Below are 27,472 nucleotides of genomic sequence, written 5' to 3'. Positions count from 1 at the left end.
GTCCTGGGCACATGCACGGGTGGGGGCATCCCAGGGGACACCCAGCTCCCCTCCATTGGGCCCTGGTCCCTCTGCGGGAATGACAGGGGCCTGGTGTCCCTCCTGGTGACCATGGGGGCCAGGCTGCCAATGCCAGTCAAGTGCCTGGCTCTGTCCTAGAACCACTTAGGTCCAAGCATATGCCCTACTGGGGGACCCCGTGATTTCTTTTGGGGTCATGTTGTCATTTGAGGGAGGTGGAGGGGAAACAGGATGGGGAGGGGGTTGGTGATCGCTGGGTAGCAGAGAAAACTGACAATGTGAGGGCCAGGGGCCACATGATTAAGGGGAGGTGTCCTCACCACACCCCCCTCCCCCGTCCCCTCTCCCCCAACAGTGTGCTGCTCTGCCTTTGTCTGTTTTAGTGACCTGCAAAACCCCATTGCTCCCCTCCCCCACAGGAGAAACCAGGCCCTGCCCCCCAACCCCCTCCCCCCCAAGGCAGAAGTTTCCTTGTCCTTTGGAAGAAGAAGCCAGCGGCGACCGGGTCCTTCCTCCTTCCTGGGTCTGTGTGCTCGGGCTGGGAGCCTGCTCTCCGAGGACTCTAAATAAAGCCGCGTGACCTCCCCTCTGTGAAGTGTGTTGTTGGGGGGCCTGCAGGACACGGGGCCTTGGGCTTTGCTGGCACTTTCGGGGGGCTCCTGGCAGGACCAGCTCCTGGGGGGAGATTTCCTCAGGCTTCTCACCCACGAAACAGGAGAATCCACTCATGCAAAATTTGTAAAACATCTGGGAAATCGCAGAATCAATGAGCTAGGAGGAAAAGTCAGAGCCCTTAAATTAGTTAGCTGGAGAAATCTAAAATAAATGAATGTACAATCAATCCAGGTTAAAAAAGCACATTAAAATAAGGAAAATAAGGTGCCTGTGCCCCCAGGGTGAGGGCAGGGGTGAGGCTGGACGGGCTTAGCTTACCTATCAGAAACAGCTAGGAAAAAAACACGAAGATGAAATTTCCAGAACTATCGATGACCACAGATGGAGAGAAATTTAATTAAAAGCATCATAAGGGATTCAGCTGTTTGGCTCTAACCTAATAGACTTAAAAACCCCAAATGGATGATTTTCACAGCAAATGTAAGCATCCCAAACAAACCCAAGAAGACTAGAGAATAAGTAGACAGGTCCCTTACCAAGGCAGACGGACACACAGGTGCAGAGCCCCTCCCCCCCGCCCCCAGCCTCGCCACCAGCATCAGGAGGAAGCAGACAGGTCCTTTAGGAACAGGTGGTCAGGAGTGAGCAGTGCCAGGCCCCGGGGGGCAGGCAACCCCTTCACGTTCCCTTACACCTGACAGACAGCACAGCGGAGAAGCCATAACGAACAGTGCTCCCCGCGCTTTCTATACAGGCGGTCCCTTCATCCCCATGACCACGCAGGGGGTAGGCGCCTGGTCCCCTACTGTTCTCAGGGAGGGACAGCGTGCTCCACCTGCCTGATGGGGGGACCGTGGGGGGCGGCAACGACCCCACACGGTGCACACACCCACCCACCTCCCGCCTTTCCCGCCAGGACACCCACGCAAAAGCCCCTGAATGGCATAGTAGCCCCTGGATTCCAACAGGAGAGCATCTGTGTGAATCTCAACTAATTTCAAATGGACTCTGTTCAGAGAATGAAAGAGGAAGATTGATTCTCTGTAGATGGTGACGTCGGCTATATCTCCTTCCTGTAAATTCTCTAAATGGATGTCGGGCAGTTTCCAAGATGTGCTGTCATGGGCTAACTTTGGGGTCAGAAAGAATGGAAATAAGCAGACGTGCAGGAACGGGGAAGAAGACAGGCAGGAAGGACGGGCGGACGTCAGCGAGCCAGTCGTCTACGGCGGGAGGGGGTGTGCAGGCAGAGAAATTCACGGGCACAGATTTTCATGCAATTTTAAATTTGGACCAGTTCATGTCTTATATATTTTAGATGTAAATGAAAAGAAAAACTGAGGGGCTCCTGGGTGGTTCAGTCAGTTAAGCGTCTTCCCAGGGTCCTGGGATCAGGTCCCGTATCAGGATCCCTGCTCAGCAGGGAGTCTGCTTCTCCCTCTCCCTCCGCTCCTCCCTTTGCTTGTGCGCTCTCTCTCTCTCTCTCTCTCTCTCGTGTACTCTCTCTCTCTCTCAGATAAATAAATACATTAAATCTTTTAAAAATAAAATGAAAACTGAAAGGCAGCAAGCCACAAAATGATAAACACGCAGAAACAAATGAATCCAACTTCCATAAAACTGACCATCAGAGAAAAAAGTGTCAACTTTTTAACTTATTTTTTTGCCAGTGACATGTGTTAACACCCCATGGCCATCAGTCCATCGTGAAGCGTGGTCAGTTCCAATATGAGGGAACGTAGACAGTGGAGCAGCCTCGTTGAGAAATCTTGGTCAGATGCCTCCCACTCTCTGGTCACACCCCGTTCACTGGGCTGCCTGTGCCCACCCTGGGGTCCTGCCCGTGACAGTGCCCCACCTACTCACGCTTTGATCTTTAGTGGACTGTATTCTAGGGAAAAAGAAATCTTAACGTCAGCCTAGTGGTGACATTCGTGTTGGCGACAATATTGGTGTTCTTATCAGTGAGAGTCCAAATCGAAGCAGATGGAACTTGAGAAGTGGCTCTGATGGAGGACTCCTTTAAAAGGATCTGCCCCCAGGGAAGGAGGGAGGGGGCTGGGGCTAGTGGAGCCAACCTCCTACCACACACAGTCACGAGAAGGGACGGGGAAGGATTCACGTTGTCACTGGAATAAACCAAAAGATCAGTGGAACAAAATAGAGTGGCAAGAAATTTGTGTTGAAATTTAGTGAACGATGGGGGTGGCGTTTCAATTCAAAGGAGAAGTAAGTCTTATTTAATAAATAGCACATAGCCAGCTGGAATCAGTGTAGTGCGTGTCTCACAACATGAATTGGGAGTCACCCCTCGGCTTGCGGTTTCTGGAAGAGTTTCTGCAAGATTTGTGCTCCTGCTTTCTTTCTTTCTTTTTTTTTTTTTAAGATTTTATTTATTTATTTGACAGAGATAGAGACAGCCAGCGAGAGAGGGAGCACAAGCAGGGGGAGTGGGAGAGGAAGAAGCAGGCTCATAGCAGAGGAGCCTGATGTGGGGCTCGATCCCACAACGCCAGGATCACGCCCTGAGCCGAAGGCAGACGCTTAACCGCTGTGCCACCCAGGCGCCCCTGTGCTCCTGCTTTCTTAAATGTTGGATAGAATTTAACAGTGAGGCCAACTGGGGTTTCAGATTTTGGCGGGGGAGGGGGAGATTTTCATCCACAAATTCAATTTCTGCAATAGATCTAGGCCGATTCTGGCTACCCATTGCTTCTGTAATAACCTTTGATACTTTGCATCTTTCCAGGAATTTATGCATTTTGTCCAAGTTATCAGAATTATTTCCATAAAGTCATTCAAAATGTTCTCTTAATATTCTTTGGGGGGGGGCAGAGAGCACATGAATGGGGAGGGGCAGAGGGAGAGGGAGAGAGAGAATCTCAAGCAGGGACTCAATCTCACGACCTTGAGATCATGACCTGAGCCGAAACCAAGAGTTGGACGCTTAACCGACTGAGCCACCCAGGTGCCCCTTTTAATATCCTTTTAGTTTCCATAAGGTCTGTACTGGTGTCGCATTCTTCATCCCTAATAGTGACATATGTCAACTGCCTGGGTTTTCCTGATTAGTTTAGCTAGAGGTTTACCCATTTTCCTGATCTTTTCAAAGATCAAAACTTTTTTTTAAAAAATATTTATTTGACAGAAAGAGAGCGAGCACAGTAGGCAGAGCAGCAGGCAGAGGGAGAAGCAGGCTCTCTGCTGAGCAGGGAGCCTGATTTGGGGCTCGATCCCAGGACCTGAGATCACGACCAGAGCAGAAGGCAGACTCTTAACCAACTGAGCCACCCAGGCACCCCTCTTCTTTTTTTTTTTTTTTAAGATTTTATATATTTATTGGAGAGAGAGTGAGAGAAAGAGCATGAGCAGGGGGAGGGGCAGAGGGACAAGCCAACTCCCACTGAGCAGGAAGCCTGATGCAGGTCTCAATCCAGGACCCTAGGATCATGACCTGAGCAGAAGGCAGATGCTTAGCCGACTAAGCCACCCAGGCATCCCTCTAAACTGTTTTTGATTAATTTTCTCTGTAGGCTTTCTGTTTTCTATGTCATTGCCTTTTGCTATTACATTATTTCTCTCTTGCTTACATTGATTTCAAGTTGTTCTCCTAGTTACTTAAGCGGCAAGCTTAGATTTTTCAATTGAGTATGTTTATGTGGCCTAATATAAGCGCCAATGTCACAAATTCCCTTCAAACTGCTGCATCCACATATTTTAATATATTTTGTTCTCATTTTTAGTCAATTGAAAATACTTTTCTGAGAAGGATCAAGTTGTATCTTTGTCTATTGAATTCTTGGTATTTATTGATCTGCGGGAGCTCTTTATATATTAGGGAAATTAGGTATTATTTGTGCTATCAGTTAAAAATAATTTTCCTCAGTTCATCATTTCTCTTCTTACTTGGCTTGTGGTGTCATTTCAATGTGTTTCCTGTGCGTGGTTAGACTTGCCAGTATTTCCTTTTGTAGCTTCTGATCACTGTTGCAGGGTTTTGATCATCTTTAAAAAGGCCTCTTGGGGCGCCTGGGTGGCACAGCGGTTAAGCGTCTGCCTTCGGCTCAGGGCATGATCCCGGCGTTATGGGATCGAGCCCCACATCAGGCTCCTCTGCTATGAGCCTGCTTCTTCCTCTCCCACTCCCCCTGCTTGTGTTCCCTCTCTCGCTGGCTGTCTCTGTCTCTGTCAAATAAATAAATAAAATCTTTTAAAAAAATAAAAAAATAAAAAATAAAAAGACCTCTTATATTCTGATATTGAATTCCTGAATTTTCATTGTTTCATTGTTTTCATTGTTCAATCCTTTGCTCCATCAGGAATTCATTTGTTTTAATTCATGAGTCAGGACTCAAACTGTATTTTCCAAATGCCCACCCCATTCTCCCAAGACCGTTTATTAACTACTGAGTTTCCCTCATTCCTGATTCTCATGTGGGTTTGGGTCTGTTCAGAGACTTTTCATCCATTCTACTGGGCTGTGTGCCAGAACCCCAATGGTTTGCTTTTGTTTGTTTTGTCTTTGAAGCACAGCTCATCCACAATGTTCCATTAGGTTCAGGTGTACAACATAGGGATTCGGCATCTCTACATGTTATGCTGTGTTGTCACCATATGTCACCATACATACTACTGCAATATCACTGTGTTCCCTGGGGCTATACCTGTCATCCCCGTGACTTATTCATTCCATAACTGGAAGTCTGGACCTCCCACTCCCCTTCACCTATTTTGCGTATCCTCCCTCCTTTGGCAACCACTAGTGTGTTCTCTGTGTTTATGGTTCTGTTTCTGCTTTTTGTTTGTTTGTTTGGTTGGTTTGGTTTTTTTAGATTCCACATATAAATGAAATCATACAGTATTTGTCTTTCTCTGCCTGACTTACCTCACTTGACATAATACTGTCTAGATCCAGCCATGTTGTTGCAAATGGCAAGATCTCATTCTTTTTTATGGCCAAGCAATATTCCATCATCTATATCACATCTTCTTTATCCATTCATCTGTCAACGGACACTCAAGTTGCTTCCATGTCCTGGCTATTGTAAACAATACTGCAACAAACATAGGGGTGCAGATATCTTTTTGAATTAGCATTTTCATTGTCTTTGGGTAAATACCTAGTAGTGGAACTACTGGATCATATGATCTTTCTATTTTTAATTTTTTGAAGACCTTCCATACTATTTTCCACAGTGGCTGCACCAGTTTGCATTCCTACCAATAGCACATGAGGATTCCTTTCTCTCCACATCCTCGTCAACATTTGCTGTTTCTCGTGTTTTTGCTTTTAGCCATTCTGACAGGGGTGGTGAGGTGGTATCTCATTGTGATTTTGATTTGCATTTCCTGATGATGAGTGATGTTGAGTATCTTTTTACTTTTATGTTGGCCATCTGTATGTCTTCTTTGGAAAAATGTCTCTTCAGGACCTCTGCCCATTTATTAATGGGATTTTTTTTGTTGTTGTTGTTGAGTTGTTAAGCTCATTTTGCATGTCAACTCCTTACCAGGTCTATCATTTGCAAATATCTTCTCTCACTCAGTAGGCTGCGTTTTTGTTTTGTTGATGGTTTCTCTTACTGTGCAGAAGCTTTTTATCTTAGTGTAGTCCAAAGCTCCAATGTTTTAATTATTGTATCTTAACATCTGGTGTGGATAGTTCATCCTTATTAGTCTTCTTTAACAGAATTTTATTACTTATTTTTACTTATTTAAATCTTCAAATATACTTTAGGATCAAATGGTCTGGTACAAACTATGGCTGATATTTTTATGGACTTGCATTACATTTATAGGTTGACTTGGAGGAGAATTGACATCTTTATGGAACGTTCTCAGCCACAATAATGACATGTATTTCTTTTGTTTGTGTCCTTTGTTGGGTCCTCAAGGGTGTAATTCTTTTTTCACATTGGGTTTGTGTAATTTTTGCTAAATTTATTATTAAAAATAATTCTGAATTTTATCAGAGCCTTGATAGCATCACTAGAAATGATCACATAATTTTCCCTTGTGATCTATTACTATGATGAATTTTATCAATAAGTTTACTAATAGGAATTATGCTCATAATCCTGGAGCGAAGCTCTTAGGTATTGCCCTCTGAAAGTGTTACTGTGCTTTGTTTGATATTTTAGTTAGTAATTTTACACTGATATTCAAAACTGAGATCGATCTGTACAGTTCCTCGCAGGTTTTGGAAACAAAGTCTTAACTTCATAAAAATTATTTGGGAAGTTTCCTTATTTTTTTAACATTCAAATTAACTGTCCCTTAAAGGAGTGCTAGATTTTCCCTGTAAGACTATTTGGAACTGGTATTTTGGGGGGAAATACCTCCTTAGTAACTTATCTTTCCTTTTTTTAGTTTTTTTTTTTTTTTTTAGGAAATTGGTCCATTAACACTCTATAATTCTCTCACTGTCAGATTGGGTAACTTATATTTTTCTAGAAACTGTCTATTTCACCCAACTTTTTATTTATTCCATGAGGTAAAGTAAATCTTTTCCTCCTAATGGTTCTTTACTTTCTTGTCCTTTCATGGTTATTTTCCCAATAGCATTTATTATTTGATGTAAATTCTCTTTTTCCCTTTTTCCTTGATTAGGGCCCTGAACTTCAAGAACCACCACTTGACCAAATATACCATTTTTCTATTTTCTGATTCAGTAACTTCTGCTTTTATATTTGCAGTTTCTTCCTTATCCTTTCTTAGAATGGTTATGCTGTTTTCCCCCCTAATTTTTGAATGGTATAGCTAATTAATTCATTTTCATTCTTTTTATTTATTAAAATTATCTTTAGGACAACAGACTTTCCTCTGAGTGTCACTTTACCTAGATCTCTCAGAATCTGATCCACTGTGTGTTCATTTTCATTTTCTAAATATTCTGCAATTTTCTCTTTCATTCAAGAGTTGCCCCACAATTTCCATGTTCTTACGGTAAAAAGAACCATAGACTGGTCTAGCTCATAAAGAGGGTAAAATCCAATTTTGATCATCCTAAAACATGAGTTGAAGTATCAGAAAGTGTCTGCCCTGGTTTGTCCTCTGCGTCAGGTGTTTCTGGGTAGGTAGAGAAAGCCTGGGGAATAACAGAGCCAAGTTCAGGATTCTGAGTCCTACTTTGACTCTCTCCTTGTAAATATTTATCAGCGCCACCTTAGAGCCCTAATTACCACTTGGAGCCCTAACACTGAATGATGTTCACCTCTTTTCCTGCCCCACTCAGCTAATTACCAGATTCAGCTGTCACTTGGGTTATTGGGAAGCCCCAGATGGAGCCAAAAATTGAGCCAGTGAGACACAAAGATCCATTGTGAGGAAGTGCCCAAGGACTCAGCAGAATCTGGCAGGTGTTGGGCTCACCCTGGGTTCAGGAAGATGGCCCAACACCAGGTTGAGGAGGGTCCTGGGAGCTGGACATGGTGTTCTGTTCCAGAACCAGCTTCTGGCTGACCTCAACAGCCCTGGACTCAAGGCCAGCCTTGGTTACTAAATGTGGGTAAATAAATATAGGTCAGGGATTTGGCCCATTCTATCTCATTCTTGACACCTGCACAGGAAGCTGAGTGGGAGGGGTCAAAGGTGACAAAGGACATGAAAGCACCTTGGAAAGTTGGAGGGACTGTGAGAATGAGAAACTAAATGGCCTATCCAATATGAGTTAAGGAAACCATTCATCCATCCATCCATCCAACCATCCATCCACAATCCATCCAGCCAGCCAGCCAGCCAACCATCCATCCACAATCCATCCATCCAACCATCTACCATCCACCGTCCATCCATCCACCATCCACCATCCACCATCCTTCATTCTTTTTCCCAAACACTATTTATGGTGCTGTGTGCCCTGTTTTTACAATCTTCGCTATCTCAACACTGCCTCAGTAGAGCCCCTTGAACAGTCAGCTCTGGGATGAATGCTGCAGAGATTTACTACATAGAATACAGGTAACTTTCAAAATGCAAAAACAATTATTTCTGCTATACAAATATGGATCAAATGGTGTTATTGGTGATATAACAGGTATATGTGTCAAGCAAGCCTGACAATTTCAGCTGGTAAAGAAACAATGAGCCTCTCTTAGATTCAGAAATTGTATTACTTATATCAACAGCAAAAACAAGACAAGCAAGGGTGCCAACCCCCATGTCCCTTGTTTTACAGGATGACACCAGATCCAGAAGGATCTGGATATGGCAATGCAACAGTAGTGGTGGGAAATCCTGTTGTTAAGAAGCCCCTTCCAGACAGAGCTTAGTAGCTGTGCCCTGAGAGGCAGAAGCCTCATACTGCATCAGAACCCGGGAGGAGGGGACGCTTTCTCGTGGTGGCCTCCTAGGAAGATGTGGTGGCAAGGGGGAAATGTTCTCATAACAGCTTGTCCCAGACCTCCCATGGTCTATGTTCCAGAAGGATCACAAGGCATCTGTCAAGGCTCATATTCAGTATGGCGTAAATCTTCACCCGCCTATGTGGATATGTGCAAGGTGGCGAGGGTGCCACAGGGAAACCAGGCCCTGACAGTATGGACCCCAAATACTTGGGACCTTCAGGAAAGCCCCTCTCAGAAAAAGGGTCCCTGAGCCTTGTCTTGAACAGGGAGGATGGGTTTGCCAGGTGGCATGCTGCAGAAAAGCATTTTAGGTATGGACTTGGGGCAAAATTCAAAGGTAAGCCAGGGAATGCAGGAGCTTAGGCCCTAGACAAGGGATAGTGAGTCAACATCTAAAAATCTTGAGCGAGCAGAAGATCCCTCGACAACCCCACAGACTGTGAGCCCTGCTGGAGAAGCTTTAACTCAGCTTGAATCAGAATCAGAGGTGGGGAGAAGCAGCCAGTAAATAGAACTTCTCGATCCCCAAACCCGGAGGTTCTGCCTTTGGGTCTTGAAGGAATCCAGGTACACACCTTCTTGTGATTCGGATGCACATTCGGGTTAGAACACCTCCCAGCAAGGAGGGTATCTGCATTTATTTGTTTGTGTTTCAGTATCACAGCAACACAATCCCATTGGCACATGGGACTTTTTCCTCTCTGGTGCCTAGAACGAGGCAAGGCTGAGGTGGGGAGCCCAGTAAGGGGCATGCCCAATGGTGCGTTTACTAAAGAAATACTTATGCAGTGAGAAGAGAACAGAGGACGTAGACAATTTACAGGTGAAATGCAAAGGTCAGTTGGAGGAGGACGGAAAATTCAGGGACAGCCCAAGTGGTGAGGAACCCCGAAATCTGGAAGGGTGTTCCCAAAAGAGCCAGGACTGGTCAACAGTCTGCCCTGGTGGAGAGCCCACCAGGGGACAACCCCTGGAAGCCATCTTTGAGTCTGCAGGGGGCGAGGCTGGGCAGAAACCAGACTGCATGGCAGTGAGGGTGGGTGGGCAGGGCACCATCGTCACCCAAACCCTGGGCCCTGCAGTGCAGGGAAGAAAGAGCCAGCAAGGGTGAGGGTGGGTGGACATCAGGGGATGGGTCTCCATCTTTGTTGTTCTAAGTGTGCTCCCTACCCGCCATCATTACAACCTTCTCCCTTTGAGGGGAAGCTGTTGGAACAGACTCCAAGACGGACACACAGGGCACTTTGTTGATGACGGCCCAGCACCGCCACCCAGCGAGGTCCTGTGGCCATCGTGAAAGGCGGGCAGGAGGGAAATGGGCCCCACTGCAGGCCAGCCCAGAGCCGGGGACAAACGGGAGGCCGGGTGAGTGGGGAGCCCCAGGGAGCTGGCCTTCCGTTGGCAGGCTGAGCCTACTGTCTGTGTTGGGCATGAAGGGCCCCACTTGTCCTGCCACCCCACAGAGGTGCGAGCCTGGGGATGGCCACAGGTACGACCTTCAGCCACCCAGGGGCCAGTTTCACACCTGGGCAGCATGAGCTGCCCCGCGCCCATCACACCAGCTCAGAGCCCCAGCTGGACACTGGCCAGAGCCCCTCCCCTGCATCATATGGAGTCCGACACAGAGGGGGCCCTGGCGATGTGGGGTCTGCTGCAGAGGGGACCCAGTAGGGCCAGGAAGCTCCCCCTGCAGGCAGAGCGGGCATCATCCTGTCCACTCTGTGAGGCAGGTCAGAGCGCACCCAACCACTCCCCAGAGGTGGGGATTCTGTTGCGGCCTGTGTCCCTCAGAGACGCCGTTTCCTCCGTCAGGCTCCTGTGTTGAAAGAACGCGTGAGGAATCGCTGCTTTTCTGGGTTTTCACTTTGCAAGGGAAACGCATCGGGGTAATATAAAATCACCTTGTCAAGACTTTGTGACTTTTAGAAATTCATGGAATTCGGGGTGTCTGGGAGGCTGTTAGTGAAGCGTCTGCCTTCAGCTCAGGTCATGATCTCGGGGTCCTAGGCACCTAGAACCCAATGAGGGTGGCCTTGGGAAGGAAGGCAAGGGCTGTGGGGGTCCTGCCGGAGTCCTCCGGACACTCTGCATGCCGCTTGTCTGCCCAAACATCTGAGAGCCCATCCTTCGCCCCCAGATGACCTATGGGCCTGGATGGCCAGGTAGGAGCACGGAGGGGGTCCTCATGGAGCACAGCAGACCACACGGCCATGCCCAGCCCCAGGGCATGCACACTCAGGACAGCTGTGTGAACTGGGTGCACACAGGAAGAGACCAGGAGTGTGTCAAAGTGTGCCCCTTGTGCAGGACAGATGGCCACCCATGGGCACGACATCATCACAGACCCTGGGGCTGGCGTGGGGCTCACCTACCCTCTGGGACACAGCTGTCCTCAGTGCTGACGCTGACCTGTTGCCCAAGATAGAGACCCAAGTTCCTGACCCGGGCGGCCAGCCTGGACCCACACGCAGACCCTCCCCTCTGGGGCCTGCCAGGAACTATCCAGGCCTTGGGGACACGGGGACCTTCCTGTTTGGACTCAGGAGGAAGTCAGTGACACTGTCCCGGAAAGAGGACCTCATGCTATCCTGGAAGAAAATGTCCTCGTGACCCTGGGGGTGAGCCATGGGGGATTCTGAGAACCGCGTGGCAGGGGACCTGGACGGTGCTGGCTTGCAGGCCCCCGGCCCCTATATAAGGGCCCGAGCCCACTGCCCGGCCTTCGTCGCTCCCGGGAGCTCAGCACAACCACAGCCGCAGCCATGAAGTGCCTCCTGCTGGCCCTGGGCCTGGCCCTCATGTGTGGCATTCAGGGCATCGTCATCCCCCAGACCCCAAGAGCCCTGGATATAAGGAAGGTACGGGCATGTGGGGTGGGTGCTGGGGGGCCGGGCCAGGGGTGGCTCACGGAGGGCAGGACGGCCCGACAGCAGAAATCTAAGGGGAGACAAACGAGGCATAGAACTAGGGCACGTCTTCGTCCCCCCGAATGCTGGCTCCAGCCACGTCCGTGTTTCCCTCTCGCTGCCGGGGTGGAGGCACCGATGCCGCGGCCGCGCCCCGAGTGGGAGCTCGCTCAGGACAGCGCGGGGCTGGAGAGGGTGGTTGTTCCAAACGTGCATAAACCCCACGCGGGCATCGGCACGTGGTAGGTGATCCTCAGACGTGCCGAGTCCTGACCCACTTGCCGTGCTGCCTGAGAGACGTGTGCAGGAGACCAGCCAGCGGGCCGGAGTGGCAGGGAGAGACCCTGTGGGGCCGGGGCCCCTTGCCACCCCCGATGACAGCTCAAGGCCCCCTCCCCAGGTGGCTGGGATGTGGCACTCCATGGCCATGGCCGCCAGCGACATCTCCCTCCTGGACGCCGAAAACGCCCCTTTGAGAGTATACGTCCAGGAGCTGAGACCCACCCCCGAGGACAACCTGGAGATCATTCTGAGCAAACGGTGGGTGTGCCTCCGCTCCGGGGTTGGGAGCCAGCGAGGGCCTGGCTCCTGGATGGGCAGGTGGGCAGGCAGGTGGGCAGGCAGGGCAGGGTCCTGATGGGAGCCGGCTCCCTGTGGGTGCTTCCCGGTGCCCTCGGAGCCCCCGCCCTGGGCTCTGGGCCAGCAGGCCGACCACACAGTGGGTCAGTGCACAGAGGGGACTGTGTGGAAGCTGGCTGGTGAGCTGTGGGGCTGGGGCCCTGGGGGTTTGGGCAGGTCCTGCCATGAGCCCTGTCTGCCCCTGGAGTGGGGGCCGGGGGCTCAAGGAATTCTGAGTGTGACCCACGATGAGGTCCTTGGAAGTGCTGTAACCCAGCACCTCCCAGACAGGGTCAGTTTCGAGCTGGTACACACCCTTGGCCCCCAGGCAGGTGTCCTGGCTGGCTTTGTCTGCCCCATTGTCACCTTGCCTGAGTCACCTGCCGGGGCCACAAGGCCACTCTCATTCGGGCCAACCCCTCATGGCATTGCCTTCAGCTGGCCCAGGGCCAGATGGGGCGGGCTGTCCACAGGGCCCGTGGACACTTCATGGAGCCGGCTCCTCTCCCGACACTGGGGTTCATGGAGGACCCCCAGCACTCTTTGGCTTTTCAGGGAAAACAGTGCATGCGTTGAGGGGAACATCATGGCCCAGAAGACTGAGGACCCAGCCGTGTTCACGATCGACTGTAAGTACCCCCACCCCGTGCCTGTGCCCCCCCCCGTCAGTCCCCCTCAGGCGTCCCTGGAAGAGCAGTGCCCCCTCCCGCTCTGGGCCCCCTCTATATCCCTGCTTCTCCTGTGCCATCGCCACAAAGGGTGCTCCGGGGGTGATAAGGCCTGGGGACCCCCCTCCGTCCGGGGCTCAGTCCCCTCCTGGCCCCCGCGCCCCCTGCATGGTGTGGGAAGACAGCAGAGCCGCATCTGGCTTGCTGTGACGTCCGTGCTGCCGTGCAGATGGGGGTCCGCGCAGGGACGCGTCCGAGGACAGGCGTGCGGGGACTTCCCTGCCCAGGGACCAGCAGCCTGTGGCTCCTTAGACGTCCACATAAACCAGACCTGCGGATAAACACAATGCATTTCCTCTGTGTCCTGGAACCTGCTTCTGGAATGTTCTGGTCCTAATCCGCCTCACCTCCCGCCTTTCTGTACCCCAGCAGCACTGTCCCCTGGGCCTAGCAGCCTCCTGCCCTGCCCTCGGCCTCCTCTGGGTCAGGCCTCTGGGCCCTCCCCGTGGAGTCCGGCCCTCCCCTGCCACCAGGGCCACCTGTCCTCTCCCAAGTCTGTGGGGCCTCCAGCCTCTGACGTTTTGTGGCATCCTCTTCCTCTGAGAGGCAGTGGCTGTGGTGGGTGGGGACAGGCCCTGCTGCCAGGGACAGCCACCAAACCCTGCCCCGGTTCCGCCGAACCCTTCCCTAAGAGCCACTTCACCTGCAGGGCCTCGGGTCCACTGAGAAGGGGGCGGGAGTCTCCAAAGAGCTGGACAGAGGCTGGCGGGACCCTGCTCGTCCCCCTGCCAGGCCCACGGGCCCCACAGACTAGGGTCCCCACACGCTCTCCCCGGCTCCCTGCCTCTGAAGAGCGGGGGCATCGTGGCCCAGCCTAGCACCCCCATCGTTCGTGTCTTTCTTCTGCTCTTTGCTATCCACGCAGAGGCCTCAGCTCAAGCGGGTGCCAGTCCTGAGCCATTTTGTCGTTGCTCACAGGACCTGGGCACCTGTCACGGGGCAGGGGTGGGGTCACTTGGGTCCTCGTGCCTGAGTGTGTGACAAGGAGCCAGATGGCAGAACGGCACGGACAGAACGTGTGGGACCCTGCCTTTTCCCAAGCAGGGCAGCGAATCTGAGACGCGTGTCGTGGAGTACAGACATTCTGAGAATTGGGTACTCCGGTCTTGGCCCCGTGTAGGAGGGGCTGGTCTCATGCAGCCGGAGCCCCTCCAGGACCCCACTGGGGAGTCCATAACCGTGTCCCACTGCAGCTGAGGGCTCTCAGCGGCAGCGGTGGAAATGAAGGGCAGGGGAAGGCGAGGCCTGGGGGTGCGGCGTGTGCCCTTGGTGTCGGGGACGAGGCCTGAGGCCACGAGGGGGGCTGCGGGGGCACTCAGACGGATTTCGGGCCTGTGTTCTGGCCTCTTTTCCAGACCAAGGAGAAAGAAAGATTTCCGTGCTGGACACAGACTATACCCACTACCTGTTCTTCTGCATGGAGGCCCCCGCGCCCACCGCTGAGAGCGGCGTCATATGCCAGTACCTGGGTGCGTAGCGGGGTCCCGCAGGGGCGCTCGCCAGCTCCGCCGGGCCCTGGGGGCGGAAGGGGGAAGGGCTGCCTCCCAGCCCCCGTGGCTCACGTTAGCAAAGGTGATCAGGTGTGAGCAGTGTGGGGTCGCGGGGTCGAGGGACAGGCGGAGCGGGGCTGATGCAGAAGACGGGGGTTTGTCTACGAGCAGAGGGGTCACACGGAGCAGTGGGTAGAACCCGGGCAGGAAGCCCTCTCCTCCCAGTGCTGCCCTGGGAGGAAAGGGAGGGGACGGGGACCCTGCAGGCAGGTGGGCTGAGCCCCTGAGGCCACCCTGAGAGCTGACCTCAGGGAGCCAGTGTGTCCTTCCTGCACTCACTCCCTGGGCGGGGCCGCTGCGGCTCTCCGAGGTCATCAAAGCCCCAAGGCCCAGGGACTGACCACCGCTCCCCCCAGCCAGGACCCTGAAGGTCGACAACGAGGTCATGGAGAAATTCGATGGAGTCCTCAAGACTCTTCCCATGCAAATGCGAATCATCCTGGACCTGACCCAGGGGAAGGGTGAGCTCCGGCCCACAGCGGCCCCTCCCCTGCACGCCGTCCCAGCTCCGGCCCCCAGTCAGGGGCTCCAGAGGCATCAGGACAGCATCTTCCTGCACTGGTGGCCCCCATTCCCCAGGCCTCCCAGGATGGGGGGTGGCAGGTGCAGAGCCCCTGAGTCAGGGTCCTCCGGCCCCACCCCCTCTGCCACACCCCTCTGGGCCCGGAACTGTCCTGGACACTTGTGACCCCCCCACGTCTCTCCCTCCCCCCACAGAGCAGTGCCACATCTAGGTGAGCTCCTGCCTGACCGCCTCCTGGGGTAACGTACCAGCCCTGCCCCCACGTCCTGGGCACATGCACGGGTGGGGGCATCCCAGGGGACACCCAGCTCCCCTCCGTTGCACCCTGGTCCCTCTGCAGGAATGGCAGGAACCTGGTGTCCCTCCTGGTGACCACGGGGGCCAGGCTGGCCACAAGCCAACCCTCTCCAACAGCCTTTCTGGGATGTCCTCCCCGTGTCCTGGTCAAGTGCCCACACGGATGTCCCTATGGCCTCTTGTGGGCAAGGGTGTGGGCAAACATGGGGGGCTGGCGTGGGGTGACCACCACTCAGCCTGAGGCGGAGAGGCCGTCCCTCACCCCCAGGCTGGGAGGAGCTGGCGAGGGCCCAGCAGGCTCCCCGGGAATCACAGGGGAGCCCTCGTCCGTTTCAGGGCCCAGAGACGACATCGCTCCCTCCCTCCCCCGTCAGAGGAATCAGGAGGAACCAAGCCCCAGGTTCTCCCGGACCTGCTTCTCCAGGCCCTGGGATCCTCGGGCCCCAGCCTGGGTCTCCTGCTCTGAGCCCCTCCTCCTCCAGCAATAAAGAAATCAACCAGCCAGCAGTCTGCCTGGGTCTTTCTTGGTCACGTGTGCGGGATGCGCGGCTCGGGGGGTGGGGTGCGGGCGGGGGTGGGCAGTGGCGTCAGCATGGGTCCCAGCAGGACCCCTCATTGTCCCCACCCAGTGTAAGGAGTGTTCTTCTCCTGTTCTTCTTCTGTTACCGCGTGTGGCATCTTCCTCGTCCCAGGACACGGAAGCCCTATGTGCTGACAGGACGGGACACCTGGGGAATCATAAGTTTTTAGTCCCATTGCTTGAAAAAGAAATGTCTCAGGGGTCTTCTTGGTACTGCCTGCCATCCCGTCTCCCTGGAGGTGGGGGGTGTTGGAGCTCCAGAGCAGGGAGGGGACACAGCCCGTGCTGTGGACGGTCAGGTGCAGGGACAGCAGCATTGAAGGCCGCCCCCCAACGTCCTGCTAGGGCTCCGGGCCCCCAGCAGGGGAGCTGCTGCAGACCTGATCCACTCCCCTCAAGAGAGAAGTGGGAACAGGAAAATGTCCCGACATTTGCACCCCCCCAAGGCCCTGCCCGGGTGTTAGCCCTGGAAGGCAAGCCGCTCTCCGTCCATACCGAGGGAGGGTGGCCGAGCAGCCAGCGGCCCCAGGTGCACGCAGCCCGATCCAAGGCCGAGCCGGACGTGGAGCCAGGCCCTGCGGCTCTAGCCCCGGGGACACAAGTGATGGGATCTGAGCACAGGGTGGGCGGGAAGTACGGGGCGTCGGGCACAGGGCCCGAGTTCTGCACTTGTCGGTGGTCTACTAGAGGCCCGCGTGGCCCACGTGGCAGTGAGGTGTGGGTGCTGTGGCCAAGAGCGTGCGCTGCAGGCTGGCCTGTCCGCCGCCCTGCCGTCACCTGTTTGCCGGGGACCCCAGGGCAGGCCCCTTCACCGCCGCATGTCTGCTTCTTGTCTGCAACGTGGAGAGGGCAGGACTGGGCTCAGGGAGTGGCTGGCGGGACCCCAGGAGAAAACAACCACGTCTGCACACACAGAGCGCTCGGGATCCACAGGCTGCGGGCCCGCCGCCGCCGCCCCCACCCCGTCCCACTGCCGCGGCCACCGCCACCCCCTGCCCACTGGGGCCTCGGCCCACACATCAGGGCCAGCCCGAGGTGTGCTGACGGCCACACTTCCTGCTGGGCCCCTCCTGCCCCCTCCTTATTAGTTCAAAGTCAGCAAAGCCACCTCTACGCTCCTCCCTGCGGCCCCACAGTTACAAGCCCTGAAAGTCACAGCACCCTGGCAGGTGGACAAGGAAGGCCGATCGGTCTGGACCCTGGGATGGGACAGTGGCAGGTTGTCATGGGTCCCCCCACTCTAGAGAAGAAGGTGACCCCGGCCTGGTGTTTCCTGACGCTCCGTGTTCCCTGCCTGGATCAAACCGGAGTCCCTCCCGTGACACCAGGTCACCCAGTGCCCATGGCCGGCAGATCCAGGGGCCCTTCCAACGGGAAGCCGCCTCCGGATGCGCTCCCCTTCCACAGGAGACCAGGCCTGAGACTGGGCTCATTTCAGAACCAATCTTCACCAACACTGAGCTACGAGCTTTGGTGCTAACCCCAGGATTATTCGGCACAAGAAGGTTCTAGATGGAGGTTGCAGGGCAGGCCGCACTGGCCTTTCTTCGGAAGACCTGGCAGGGGCCAGGGGAGCTCCAGTGCCCTTGGAGGAGACAGAGCGAGATCCCTCCCAAGATGGGTGCTTCCAGAAGGAGCCTGGGGACGGAAGGTCGGGAGTGCGCTCAAGCAGGGCCGTGCAGGCAATTAGACTTTGTTGTAATTATGGCCAAATGCACACAGCATGAACCACACACCGCAGCCATCCCCGCCGTCTGCCCTGGAACCTGGTCACCTTCCCAGACTGAACCTCTGTCCCCATTAAACAATGTCTCTCCTCCCCCGGCCGCTGGCGCCCCCCGCTCTGTCCCCATGACTCTGACTCCCCAGGTCCCTCACACAAGCGGAGCCCCTCCGGATGTGTCCTTCTGTGTCGGGCACGTCTCTCCCGGTGCCGCGTCCTCCAGCTCCGTCCACATCGCGGCGGGTGGCGGGAGTCCTTCCTTTCTCAGGCCGAGTAACATTCCACGGCGTGGACGGACCACGTCCTGCTTACCCACTCACCTGTCAGTAGACGCTTGGGCTGCCTCCGTCCTCCGGCCGTCGTGAAGAGCACTGCCGCGAGCACGGGCACATGTACCACTTCAAGATCTGCCTTCAGAGCCTCGGGGCACAGAGGGGGGTGGTGGGGCATCGGCAATCGTGTTTGCTTTTCTGAGGAACTGCCATACTGTCCCCCCCAGCAGCAGTGATCTGGCTTTTAAGAGACACTCTGTGGGGGCCCCTGGGGGGCTCGGTCGGTGAAGCATCTGCCTTCGGTTGGCTCAGGTCATGATCCCGGGGTCCTGGAATCGAGTCCCGCGTCGGGCTCACTGCACAGAGGGGAGCCTGCTTCTCCCTCTGCCTCTGCCCCTCCCCCTATTCATGCACACTCTCTCTCTCTTTCTCTCTCTCAAATGAATAAATAAAAATCAATAAAAAAAAGACACTGTTTGGTGACACACTGGGGACAATTTCGGAGCTTTATATGGTATGTGCTACGATAACAACGTGAGTGGTGACAATGACTGCAAACATTCAACTGCCAACTTTCCCGGAGGCACCAGGTTTGTCAAGGACTCGTGCAGGGAGGGAGCTCCTGCCAGGGAAGGGTGTTCTTTCCAGGAAAAAGGTAACCCACGATTGTGCATGGGGGCACCTGGTGCTGGCCACCGCCGTCACACCCAGCAAAACGCGGACTCGCACTTGTGAGGTCCCGCTGATGCCCGGCTGCAGGGAGGGGGTCCCGGGGAGACAGGGCGGCCATGCACACAGCACTCTCTGCGGAATAAAAGCCCACTGACACCAACCCCCTCCCCGGCCCCAGGAGTTCAGCCCTGGAAGGAACTCCCTGCTCCAGCATTGACAGGCCTGCCCTCCTGGCCCACTCCCAGCAGGAGGGGAAGGGCCCGCGGGGCACAGTCTCCTCCCAGGCCCCGCTCGCTGGGGCAGCGACCTGCGAAAGTGGGACCCCCAGGGCCTCGGTCTCCCCCTGACCCTGGACAACGCCAACAGCCCAAGGCCAGGCATGGCGTCTTACTCTTTCGTGTTTCTGCAGCAGAATTCTGTGGAACACTGTTCGAAGAAATGAACAGGCCCGTCCTGAACAGTGTGCTCTGCGGTCACCGCGGGCCAGGACACAGTGGAATCTCTGAGACCCGGCCGGACAGACGCCTCCACGGCTGGTGGGTCCCGCACTTCCCAAGCTTACCCGAAAACACGACATTCGCTTTCACTGGCTGACCGCCACGTCCTCTGCACTGCGTGACCCTGCTCAGCGGGACTTAGGAGCACTGCCTCCCGTCTCACAGCTGGGTCACCGCGGATGCCAGCAGGGTCCGCCTGGGCCAGGCCCGCTGGGGGGCTTCTGTCAACAGAAGCCTATTCTCCCCCAGTTCTGAGGCCCGAAGCCCACGGTCAAGGTGTGGACAGGGCTGAGCTCCTTCCGAAGGCCTCGGTCCTGGCCGCTTCCAAATCTTCTGGAGCGGCCGCGATCCCAGGCCCCCATCCCTCCAAGTTCTGGCTCTGTCGTCACACGGCCTCCTGCCTGGGTCCCCTCTGTGTCCGTTTTCTCTTAAAAGGACATTAGACATTAGCCCCGGCTCCCACGGGCCTCATCCGACGTAATCACAGCCCCAAAGGCCCTGTTTCCAAATAAGGTCACACCCCGAGGTTCTGGGGGGACATGAGTTTTGGGGGACGCCATCCAACCCAGTGTGCCACCAGCCACTCAGCGTAAAACGTGGAAGCACTGGCCGTGACCGGCTGTCCCGGACTACAGGCAGGCGTGGGGAGGGCCGGAGGGGCCGCTGTTCCTGGGCTCACCCCGCAGAGGCCGCCGACGTCCACCTCACTTGTGCCCTCCAGGCCTTCCACCAGCGAGTGGCAAGAAGGTCCACTCCTCCCTCCTTTGCCTCAACCCCCCAAACGGGTCTAGCAGACCTAGAACTGCAGTCCATGTCCCAACGTCCCAGGTGCAGAGCCTCCCTGAGGAGGACGCCACGCTGAGACCTACCACCTGCCCCAGGAGACGTGGGGGCTTCGGGGCTTGGGCGCCACAGGAGACGGCTCTGCACGCCGCTGCCACAGGAGGGCTGCACCAGAGTGGCCACCGGATCCCCTTCCTTTCCCTGCCCCGACCCCGAGACAGGAGCCCCATGGCCCAGGACCACCATCTCGCTGGTGGGCCGGCTCCCTCCCGGCACAGGGATGAATGGCCTCTACGGGAAAGAATCCAGAGTGAGTGTAGGAGAAGCCCCAGCCTCCATTCAATGCTGACCAGGGATCCAGCAGATGCAGGACTGTCACCGTGGCCTTTACTGTCACACTTAGCCACATGGAACTTGCCTGTGCTGCCCCTGCGTGCACCGCACCCCGGGGGACCTGCACACGGTCTGGGTGACCCTGCAGATGACCGCGGCCAGCACCCTGCACCTTGGTCTGGGTGACCCTGCTGATGACCACGGCCAGCACCCTGCACCTTGGTCTGGGTGACCCCGCTGATGACCGCGGCCAGCACCCTGCAGTGAGGTCTGGGTGACCCCGCTGATGACCGCGGCCAGCACCCTGCACCTTGGTCTGGGTGACCCCGCTGATGACCGCGGCCAGCACCCTGCACCTTGGTCTGGGTGACCCCGCTGATGACCGCGGCCAGCACCCTGCAGTGAGGTCTGGGTGACCCCGCTGATGACCGTGGCCAGCACCCTGCACCTTGGTCTGGGTGACCCCGCTGATGACCACGGCCAGCACCCTGCAGTGAGGTCTGGGTGACCCTGCAGATGACCGCTGCCAGCACCCTGCACCTTGGTCTGGGTGACCCCGCTGATGACCGCGGCCAGCACCCTGCACCTTGGTCTGGGTGACCCCGCTGATGACCGCGGCCAGCACCCTGCAGTGAGGTCTGGGTGACCCCGCTGATGACCGTGGCCAGCACCCTGCACCTTGGTCTGGGTGACCCCGCTGATGACCACGGCCAGCACCCTGCAGTGAGGTCTGGGTGACCCTGCAGATGACCGCTGCCAGCACCCTGCACCTTGGTCTGGGTGACCCCGCTGATGACCGCGGCCAGCACCCTGTGCCTTGGTCTGGGTGACCCCGCTGATGACCACAGCCAGCACCCTGCACCTTGGTCTGGGTGACCCTGCTGATGACCGCTGCCAGCACCCTGCAGTGAGGTCTGGGTGACCCCGCTGATGACCACGGCCCGTGCTTGCAGAGCACTCGCTGCCGGCCAGCCCCATCCTCCAGCGCCACCTGAACCCACTCCACCCGCGCCCCTTCCTGCAGTGGGTGGGTGGGGTGACCGAGGAGGAGCTGATGCCTGAGGCGGAGAGTAAAACAGGAGAAACACCGGGAAGGACCGCAGCCTTTCAGGGAGGCCGGGCACGGTGGGTGGCCCGGTGGGGGGGGGGGAAGGTGGGCAGGCGGTGCCTGCAGGAAGGAGAGGGGTAAACGTGTAGGTGATGTCTGTCCCTTGTGCAGGACAGATGGCCACCCACGGGCACGGTGTCCACAGACCCTAGGGCTGGCATGGGGCTCTCCAGCCATTGGCTCACCCTCCGGGACACAGCTGTCCTCAGTGCTGACTCTGATCTGTGGTTGCCCAAGATCACGACCCAGGAAGTGTTCCTGACGCCGGCAACCAGCCCGCACCCACCCGGCCCGGAACCTCCCTTCTGGTGCCTGCCAGGAACCGTCCAGGCCCCGGGGACACAGGGACCTTCCCGCTCCCACTTAGAGGAAGAAGGCCTCCTATTGTCCTGGTGGAGGAAGCCCCCTGAGGCTCTGGGGATGAGCCACGGGGGATTCAGGGAACCGCATGGCTGGGGGGCCTGGACGGTGCTGGCTTGCAGGCCCCCGGCCCCTATATAAGGGCCCGAGCCCGCTGCCCGGCCTTCGTCACTCCCGGGAGCTCAGCACAACCACAGCCACAGCCATGAAGTGCCTCCTGCTGGCCCTGGGCCTGGCCCTCACGTGTGGCATTCAGGGCATCGACGTCTCCCAGACCGTGCAGAACATGGACCTCCAGAAGGTGGGAGGACGGCTGGGGTGGGGGGTGAGCTGCAGGGGTGCGGGGCAGCGGGAGCTCAGCTACACGAGCACGAGCGGACCCCACGATGTCGGGAAGCCCCCACCTGGCTCTCTGTCTTCAGGGCGGCTTGTCACTTGGTTTCCCAAGATCCAGGAGGTTCTAGGGAACTCGTGTGATGTGCACGTCAGACCCACCTGGGTAACACAGGCGTGTTATTTCAAATGTGGAAATCGTGCAGCCCGAGGGTCATCCAGAGCTCACAGACGGCCACCCCAGTTAGACTCGGCCCCCGGCGGGGTGGGAGGGAGAGCCCCCCGTGGGGCCGGGGCCCCTTGCCGCCCCCGATGGCAGCTCAAGGCCCCCTCCCCAGGTGGCTGGGATGTGGCACTCCATGGCCATGGCCGCCAGCGACATCTCCCTCCTGGACGCCGAGAACGCCCCTCTGAGAGTGTACGTCCAGGAGCTGAGACCCACCCCCGAGGACAACCTGGAGATCATTCTGAGCAAATGGTGGGTGTTCAGCCCCCAGACTGGGGGCCGGCGAGGGCCTGGCTCCTGGATGGGCAGGTGGGCGGGCAGGTGGGTGGGCAGGGCAGGGTCCCGATGGGAGCCGGCTCCCTGTGGGTGCTTCCCGGTGCCCTCGGAGCCCCCGCCCCGGGCTCTGGGCCAGCAGGCCGACCACACAGGGCTGCCCCAATGCCCCAAGTCAGTGCACAGAGGGGCCTGTGTGGAGGCCGGCTGGTCAGCTGTGGGGCTGGGGCCCTGGGGGCCTGGGCAGGTCCTGCCGAGAGCCCTGTCTGCCCCTGGAGTGGCAGTGGGGGTATAGGAGAGAGCTGGGTGAGTGTGGGGGGCAGAGAGGAGGACCCAAACCCCACGATTACCAGCCAAAGGCAGATCATCACCCCTGACTGTGGGCGCAAGGGCACTCCCAGCCCATTTCCCCTCTGGTTCCATTTGCCCTCTCGTGGCCTGTCCCCCCGGTCCCCTAGAGGTTACGGTGTGTGCAGCCCAGGGCCTTCCCGGAGCCCGGCTTCTGCTCCCCACCTGTGGTTCGGCTCTATCACAATAAGGAGTGTGCTGCCGGCCCACAGACAACCTTCTTCCAGGGAGGACGGCAGGTGTGCTGAGCAGAAGGTCGTGGCAGAAAAAACCGAGGTCCCTGCCGAGTTCAAGATCAGCTGTGAGTGCTGGGCTCCCGGGCCACGCTGGGCACCCACCCGCTGGCTCACAGGCAGGGCAGGGGGCCTGCGCTCCAGCCTGAGGGTGCCTCGCAGGGCCAGCTCTCACGGCCCCTCCTCCCACCTTCATGGCTGTGGGCCTGGGGCCTGGGGCAGGTCGCTGCTGGGCTGCTCTGACCCCGGAGGCCACGAGACCAAGCTCAACGTCTATGGGCGGGGCCTCGGGGAGCATCTGGGTCCACCACCCCCTGCACTGCCCTCCCAGGCCCCCTGCCGCGAGTGAGACACCGCCTGCCCCCTGACAGGGCGCCCCATGACGCCCAGCCTGCCCCCTGGGTTCCTCCTAGGGATCGTTCCCTCCTGTGCTCGTTCCCACACTCCTCACTAAATCCTAGATGAGAAGGCCGCGCAGCAGGGGCAGCTTCCCCCAGGGCTGTCCCCACACCGGGCAGCCGGGGCTGCGTCCCACTTTGCCTGCCCTGGGCCGGTCCCCGGGCCTGGCTTTGATCGGAGGTGGCCCCAGGGGCTCCGGCACCTTCCAGTGCAAGAGGACTGGGACGCTGGCACTTCCTGTGATGCTGTGCCCCTGGCAGCTCCCAGGACCCCCAAGACCCCTGGGGCTTGCCTCAGGGCCAGGCCCACCCCCTCGTGCCCCACGTCACCATGCCAACACAGCTCCACCCCCTCAAACTGACCCTGTTCCCGGAGGGTCCTCTTCTCCGAGGTGCCCCTTCCCTCAAGATCAGCGTGGGAACTCACCTCTGAGCCCCTCTGGGTCCCAGGACACAGGGTGGGGGGGTCCAGGATTGAGTGATGAGTGAGCCCCTCTAGGACGTGGCATAGCAGCTCTGCTGGGATCCACAGGTACCCGTTGGGGCCTCCCCACTCCCTGTGCCGTGTGGGGTGCTGGAGAAGCCCCCTGCCCGGGCCTTGTCCGTGGTGGTCATGGAGGACCCCATACGCCCCCATCCTGGTCTCTCTCCCAGATCTGGAGGAGAACGAGGTCTTCGTGCTCGACACGGACTATGAGAACTACCTGTTCTTCTGCATGGAGAACACGGACGCCCCCGAGCAGAGCCTGGTGTGCCAGTACCTGGGTAGGCCCCCCAGGGCCCGCAGGGAGCACCGGCTGCGGGCGGCCCACAAGCCCCGAGTCCCAAGGGGGGTCCCCCAGGGTCTTGTCAGGAGAGGGCGGCCAGGTGTTGAAAAAGGTGGCATCTTGGGGACTGTGGGTGGCTGGTGACAAGGGACAGATGTAGGCTGAGGGGCAGTTTAGCCACAAGTTCCTATGACAATCTCCATGGAACAGGCAGGTTCAGAGCCTTTGCAAACAGAGTTTCTTTTATTCCACCAAATAACAAGTCAGATATAAAGATATCTTTAAGCGACAGCATCCTGAAAACAAGTGTAGGGTCACATTTCACGGTCACGAGCAGTACCACTGGGTGCTCGCCGGCTCCCGAGGGGCCCACGGCGCTGGGGCAGCAGAGGCTCCCTGGTGCATAAGTCAGCAGCCGCGGGCGCAGGAGACCCAACAGCCCGGGGCAGGGAGCCCTTTCATCCCAGTGCCGTCCCGGAAGGAAGCGGAGGGGACAGGGACCCCGGAGCCCGGGGACTGACCCACTGCCCCCCCCCTCAGCCAGGACCCTGAAGGTCGACAACGAGGTCATGGAGAAATTCGACAGAGCCCTCAAGACGCTGCCCATGCACATCCAGCTCTTCTTCAACCCGACGCAGGTGGAAGGTGAGACCGCCACATCCCACGTCCCTGCTTTCCCGCCGCACGCGCCTCACCCACCAGACGGCCACGAGCACTGGGCCCAGCTGCCTCCCACGGCGGCCCCCATTCCCCAGGCCCTCCAGGATGGGGGGTGGGAGGTGCAGAGCCCCTGAGTCGGAGTCCTCCGGCCCCACCCCCTCTGCCACACCCCTCTGGGCCCTGGACTGTCCTGGTCACTTGTGACCCCCCCACGTCTCTCCCTCCCCCCACAGAGCAGTGCCACATCTAGGTGAGCTCCTGCCTGACCGCCTCCTGGGGTAACGTACCAGCCCTGCCCCCACGTCCTGGGCACATGCACGGGTGGGGGCATCCCAGGGGACACCCAGCTCCCCTCCATCGGGCCCTGGTCCCTCTGCGGGAATGGCAGGAACCTGGTGTCCCTCCTGGCGACCACGAGGGCCAGGCTGGCCACAGGCCCCCCCTCTCCAACAGCCTTTCTGGGATGTCCTCCCCATGTCCTGGTCAAGCGCCCACACGGATGTCCCTATGGCCTCTTGTGGGCAAGGGTGTGGGCAAACATGGGGGGCTGGCGTGGGGTGACCACCACTCAGCCTGAGGCGGAGAGGCCGTCCCTCACCCCCAGGCTGGGAGGGGCTGGCGAGGGCCCAGCAGGCTCCCCGGGAATCACAGGGGAGTCCTCGTCCGTTTCAGGGCCCAGAGACGACACCGCTCCCTCCCTCCCCCGTCAGAGGAATCAGGAGGACCCGAGCCCCAGGTCCTGCCGGACCTGCTTCTCCAGGCCCTGGGATCCTCAGGCCCCAGCCTGGGTCTCCTGCTCTGAGCCCCTCCTCCTCCAGCAATAAAGAAATCAACCAGCCAGCAGTCTGCCTGGGTCTTTCTTGGTCACGCGTGCGGGATGCGTGGCTTGGGGGGTGGGGTGCGGGGGGGTTCAGGCTTCAGCACCACCGCCCGTGACATCTGGGGATCAGCACGCATGATGGGGGTCTCTCTTAAACCTGAGGAACAAGATAACAGGGCCGCGAGGCAGCGCGTGGGTTAACGCTGCGGGCCGCGCAGACGTCGCAAAGGACAAGTGAAAACGGCACTTAATCTAATAAACACGGATAGAAAACCGTAAATAAGTAGCTGCCAAAGTCTGTGCTCTTCCGGAAGTTCAGCCCTGTGGCCCTCCAGGCCGTCCTTCAGAAGCAGGAGGGTAATTGCTACCAGGAAGCCTGGGCGTCCAGCGTCACGTGCCTATGAACACACACACACACACACACACACACACACACACACACACACACACACGGGCTAGGACGTGGTAGAGGTTTCCCTGGTCACTGGTCTGGAAAAGCAGTCAGAGGTGGAAGGGAGACTTGTTTTCCACAGATATTCAGTGTCACTAATGTAGGGTATGGAGGCATAGAAGAAGGTCTTTTTAGGGGCGCCTGGGTGGCACAGCGGTTAAGCGTCTGCCTTTGGCTCAGGGCGTGATCCCAGCGTTATGGGATCGAGCCCCACATCAGGCTCCTCTGCTATGAGCCTGCTTCCTCCTCTCCCACTCCCCCTGCTTGTGTTCCCTCTCCCGTTGGCTGTCTCTATCTCTGTCGAATAAATAAATAAAATCTTTAAAAAAAAAAAAGAAGGTCTTTTTAAATAAATACATGCATTTTTATATATGAAAAATTATATATAAATGTTATAGATACATAACAGTTTATCTATAATATTTTTTATTTTGAATAAAATAAAAATTTTTAAATTTTTTTAAAATTTAAAATTTTTAAAGCTTTTAAAAATACAGATGGAATAGATATATTTTTAGAGAAATATCAATTACCAGTTTGGGCTAAAAGGAAAACTTCGAAAAATTTTTTAATTTTTAATTGAGGTATAGTTGACACACAATGCTGTGTGAGTTTCGGGGGTACAGCCTGGTGACTGGACAACCGAGTGCCCTACCCAATGCTCACCCCGTAAGTGTGGTCACCAGCGGTCACGGTACAGTCATTACAGTACTACTGACGGTGTTCCCGTGCTGGACGTCTCATCCTCGTGATTATTTAATAACTGAAGTTTGTGCTCTTCATCCCCTTCACCTAGTTTGCAACCCCCACATACTGGCACCCACCAGTTTGTTCTCTGTATTTGTGAGTCTGTGTTTTTCTTTGTGGCTTATATTTTCCTTTGTTTTGTTTCTTGATTCCACATATAAGTGAAATCAAATGGTGTTTGTCTTTCTCTGATTTCACAATAGCCCCTAGGACCCTCCATGTCGTCATGAACGGCAAGATTTCAGTCTTTCTTGGGGGTAAGCACTATTGCATCGCGTATATGCA

The 27,472-nt window shown here is 56.6% G+C and overlaps 2 protein-coding genes across 2 annotated transcripts; both read left to right on the top strand.

Annotated features, from left to right (window-relative positions):
- Positions 1 to 11,743: 11,743 nt before the first annotated feature.
- On the top strand, positions 11,744 to 21,981 carry LOC123802790 (beta-lactoglobulin-2-like). The gene is made up of 7 exons (XM_045813681.2): positions 11,744 to 11,839; positions 12,288 to 12,427; positions 13,061 to 13,134; positions 14,589 to 14,702; positions 15,140 to 15,244; positions 21,417 to 21,533; positions 21,809 to 21,981. Exons 1-7 carry the CDS (start codon positions 11,744 to 11,746, stop codon positions 21,979 to 21,981), a joined length of 819 nt encoding a protein of 272 aa, XP_045669637.1.
- A 155-nt stretch (positions 21,982 to 22,136) lies between these two features.
- LOC123802796 (beta-lactoglobulin-1-like) lies at positions 22,137 to 25,419 on the top strand. Its single transcript, XM_087869670.1, has 6 exons — positions 22,137 to 22,232; positions 22,603 to 22,742; positions 23,339 to 23,412; positions 24,397 to 24,507; positions 25,050 to 25,154; positions 25,403 to 25,419. Exons 1-6 carry the CDS (start codon positions 22,137 to 22,139, stop codon positions 25,417 to 25,419), a joined length of 543 nt encoding a protein of 180 aa, XP_087725796.1.
- Positions 25,420 to 27,472: the final 2,053 nt, after the last annotated feature.

The sequence above is a fragment of the Ursus americanus genome, chromosome 18, assembly GCF_024610735.1.
Source record: "Ursus americanus isolate L20-20 chromosome 18, mUrsAme1.1.p, whole genome shotgun sequence".
In the NCBI taxonomy this organism is placed as follows: domain Eukaryota; kingdom Metazoa; phylum Chordata; class Mammalia; order Carnivora; family Ursidae; genus Ursus; species Ursus americanus.
This window is presented reverse-complemented; position numbering and strand designations above follow the sequence as displayed.

Bases quoted from the DNA above. Each gene is read 5' to 3' on its own strand.
- LOC123802790 (XM_045813681.2), top strand. From the start codon at position 11,744: ATGAAGTGCCTCCTGCTGGCCCTGGGCCTGGCCCTCATGTGTGGCATT. The intron at 14,703-15,139 runs GTGCGTAGCGGG...CGCTCCCCCCAG, and splicing joins CGTCATATGCCAGTACCTGG to CCAGGACCCTGAAGGTCGAC. The intron at 21,534-21,808 runs GTAAAACAGGAG...TGGTTGCCCAAG, and splicing joins GCTGATGCCTGAGGCGGAGA to ATCACGACCCAGGAAGTGTT.
- LOC123802796 (XM_087869670.1), top strand. From the start codon at position 22,137: ATGAAGTGCCTCCTGCTGGCCCTGGGCCTGGCCCTCACGTGTGGCATT. The intron at 22,743-23,338 runs GTGGGTGTTCAG...ACCTTCTTCCAG, and splicing joins GAGATCATTCTGAGCAAATG to GGAGGACGGCAGGTGTGCTG. The intron at 24,508-25,049 runs GTAGGCCCCCCA...CCCCCCCCTCAG, and splicing joins CCTGGTGTGCCAGTACCTGG to CCAGGACCCTGAAGGTCGAC.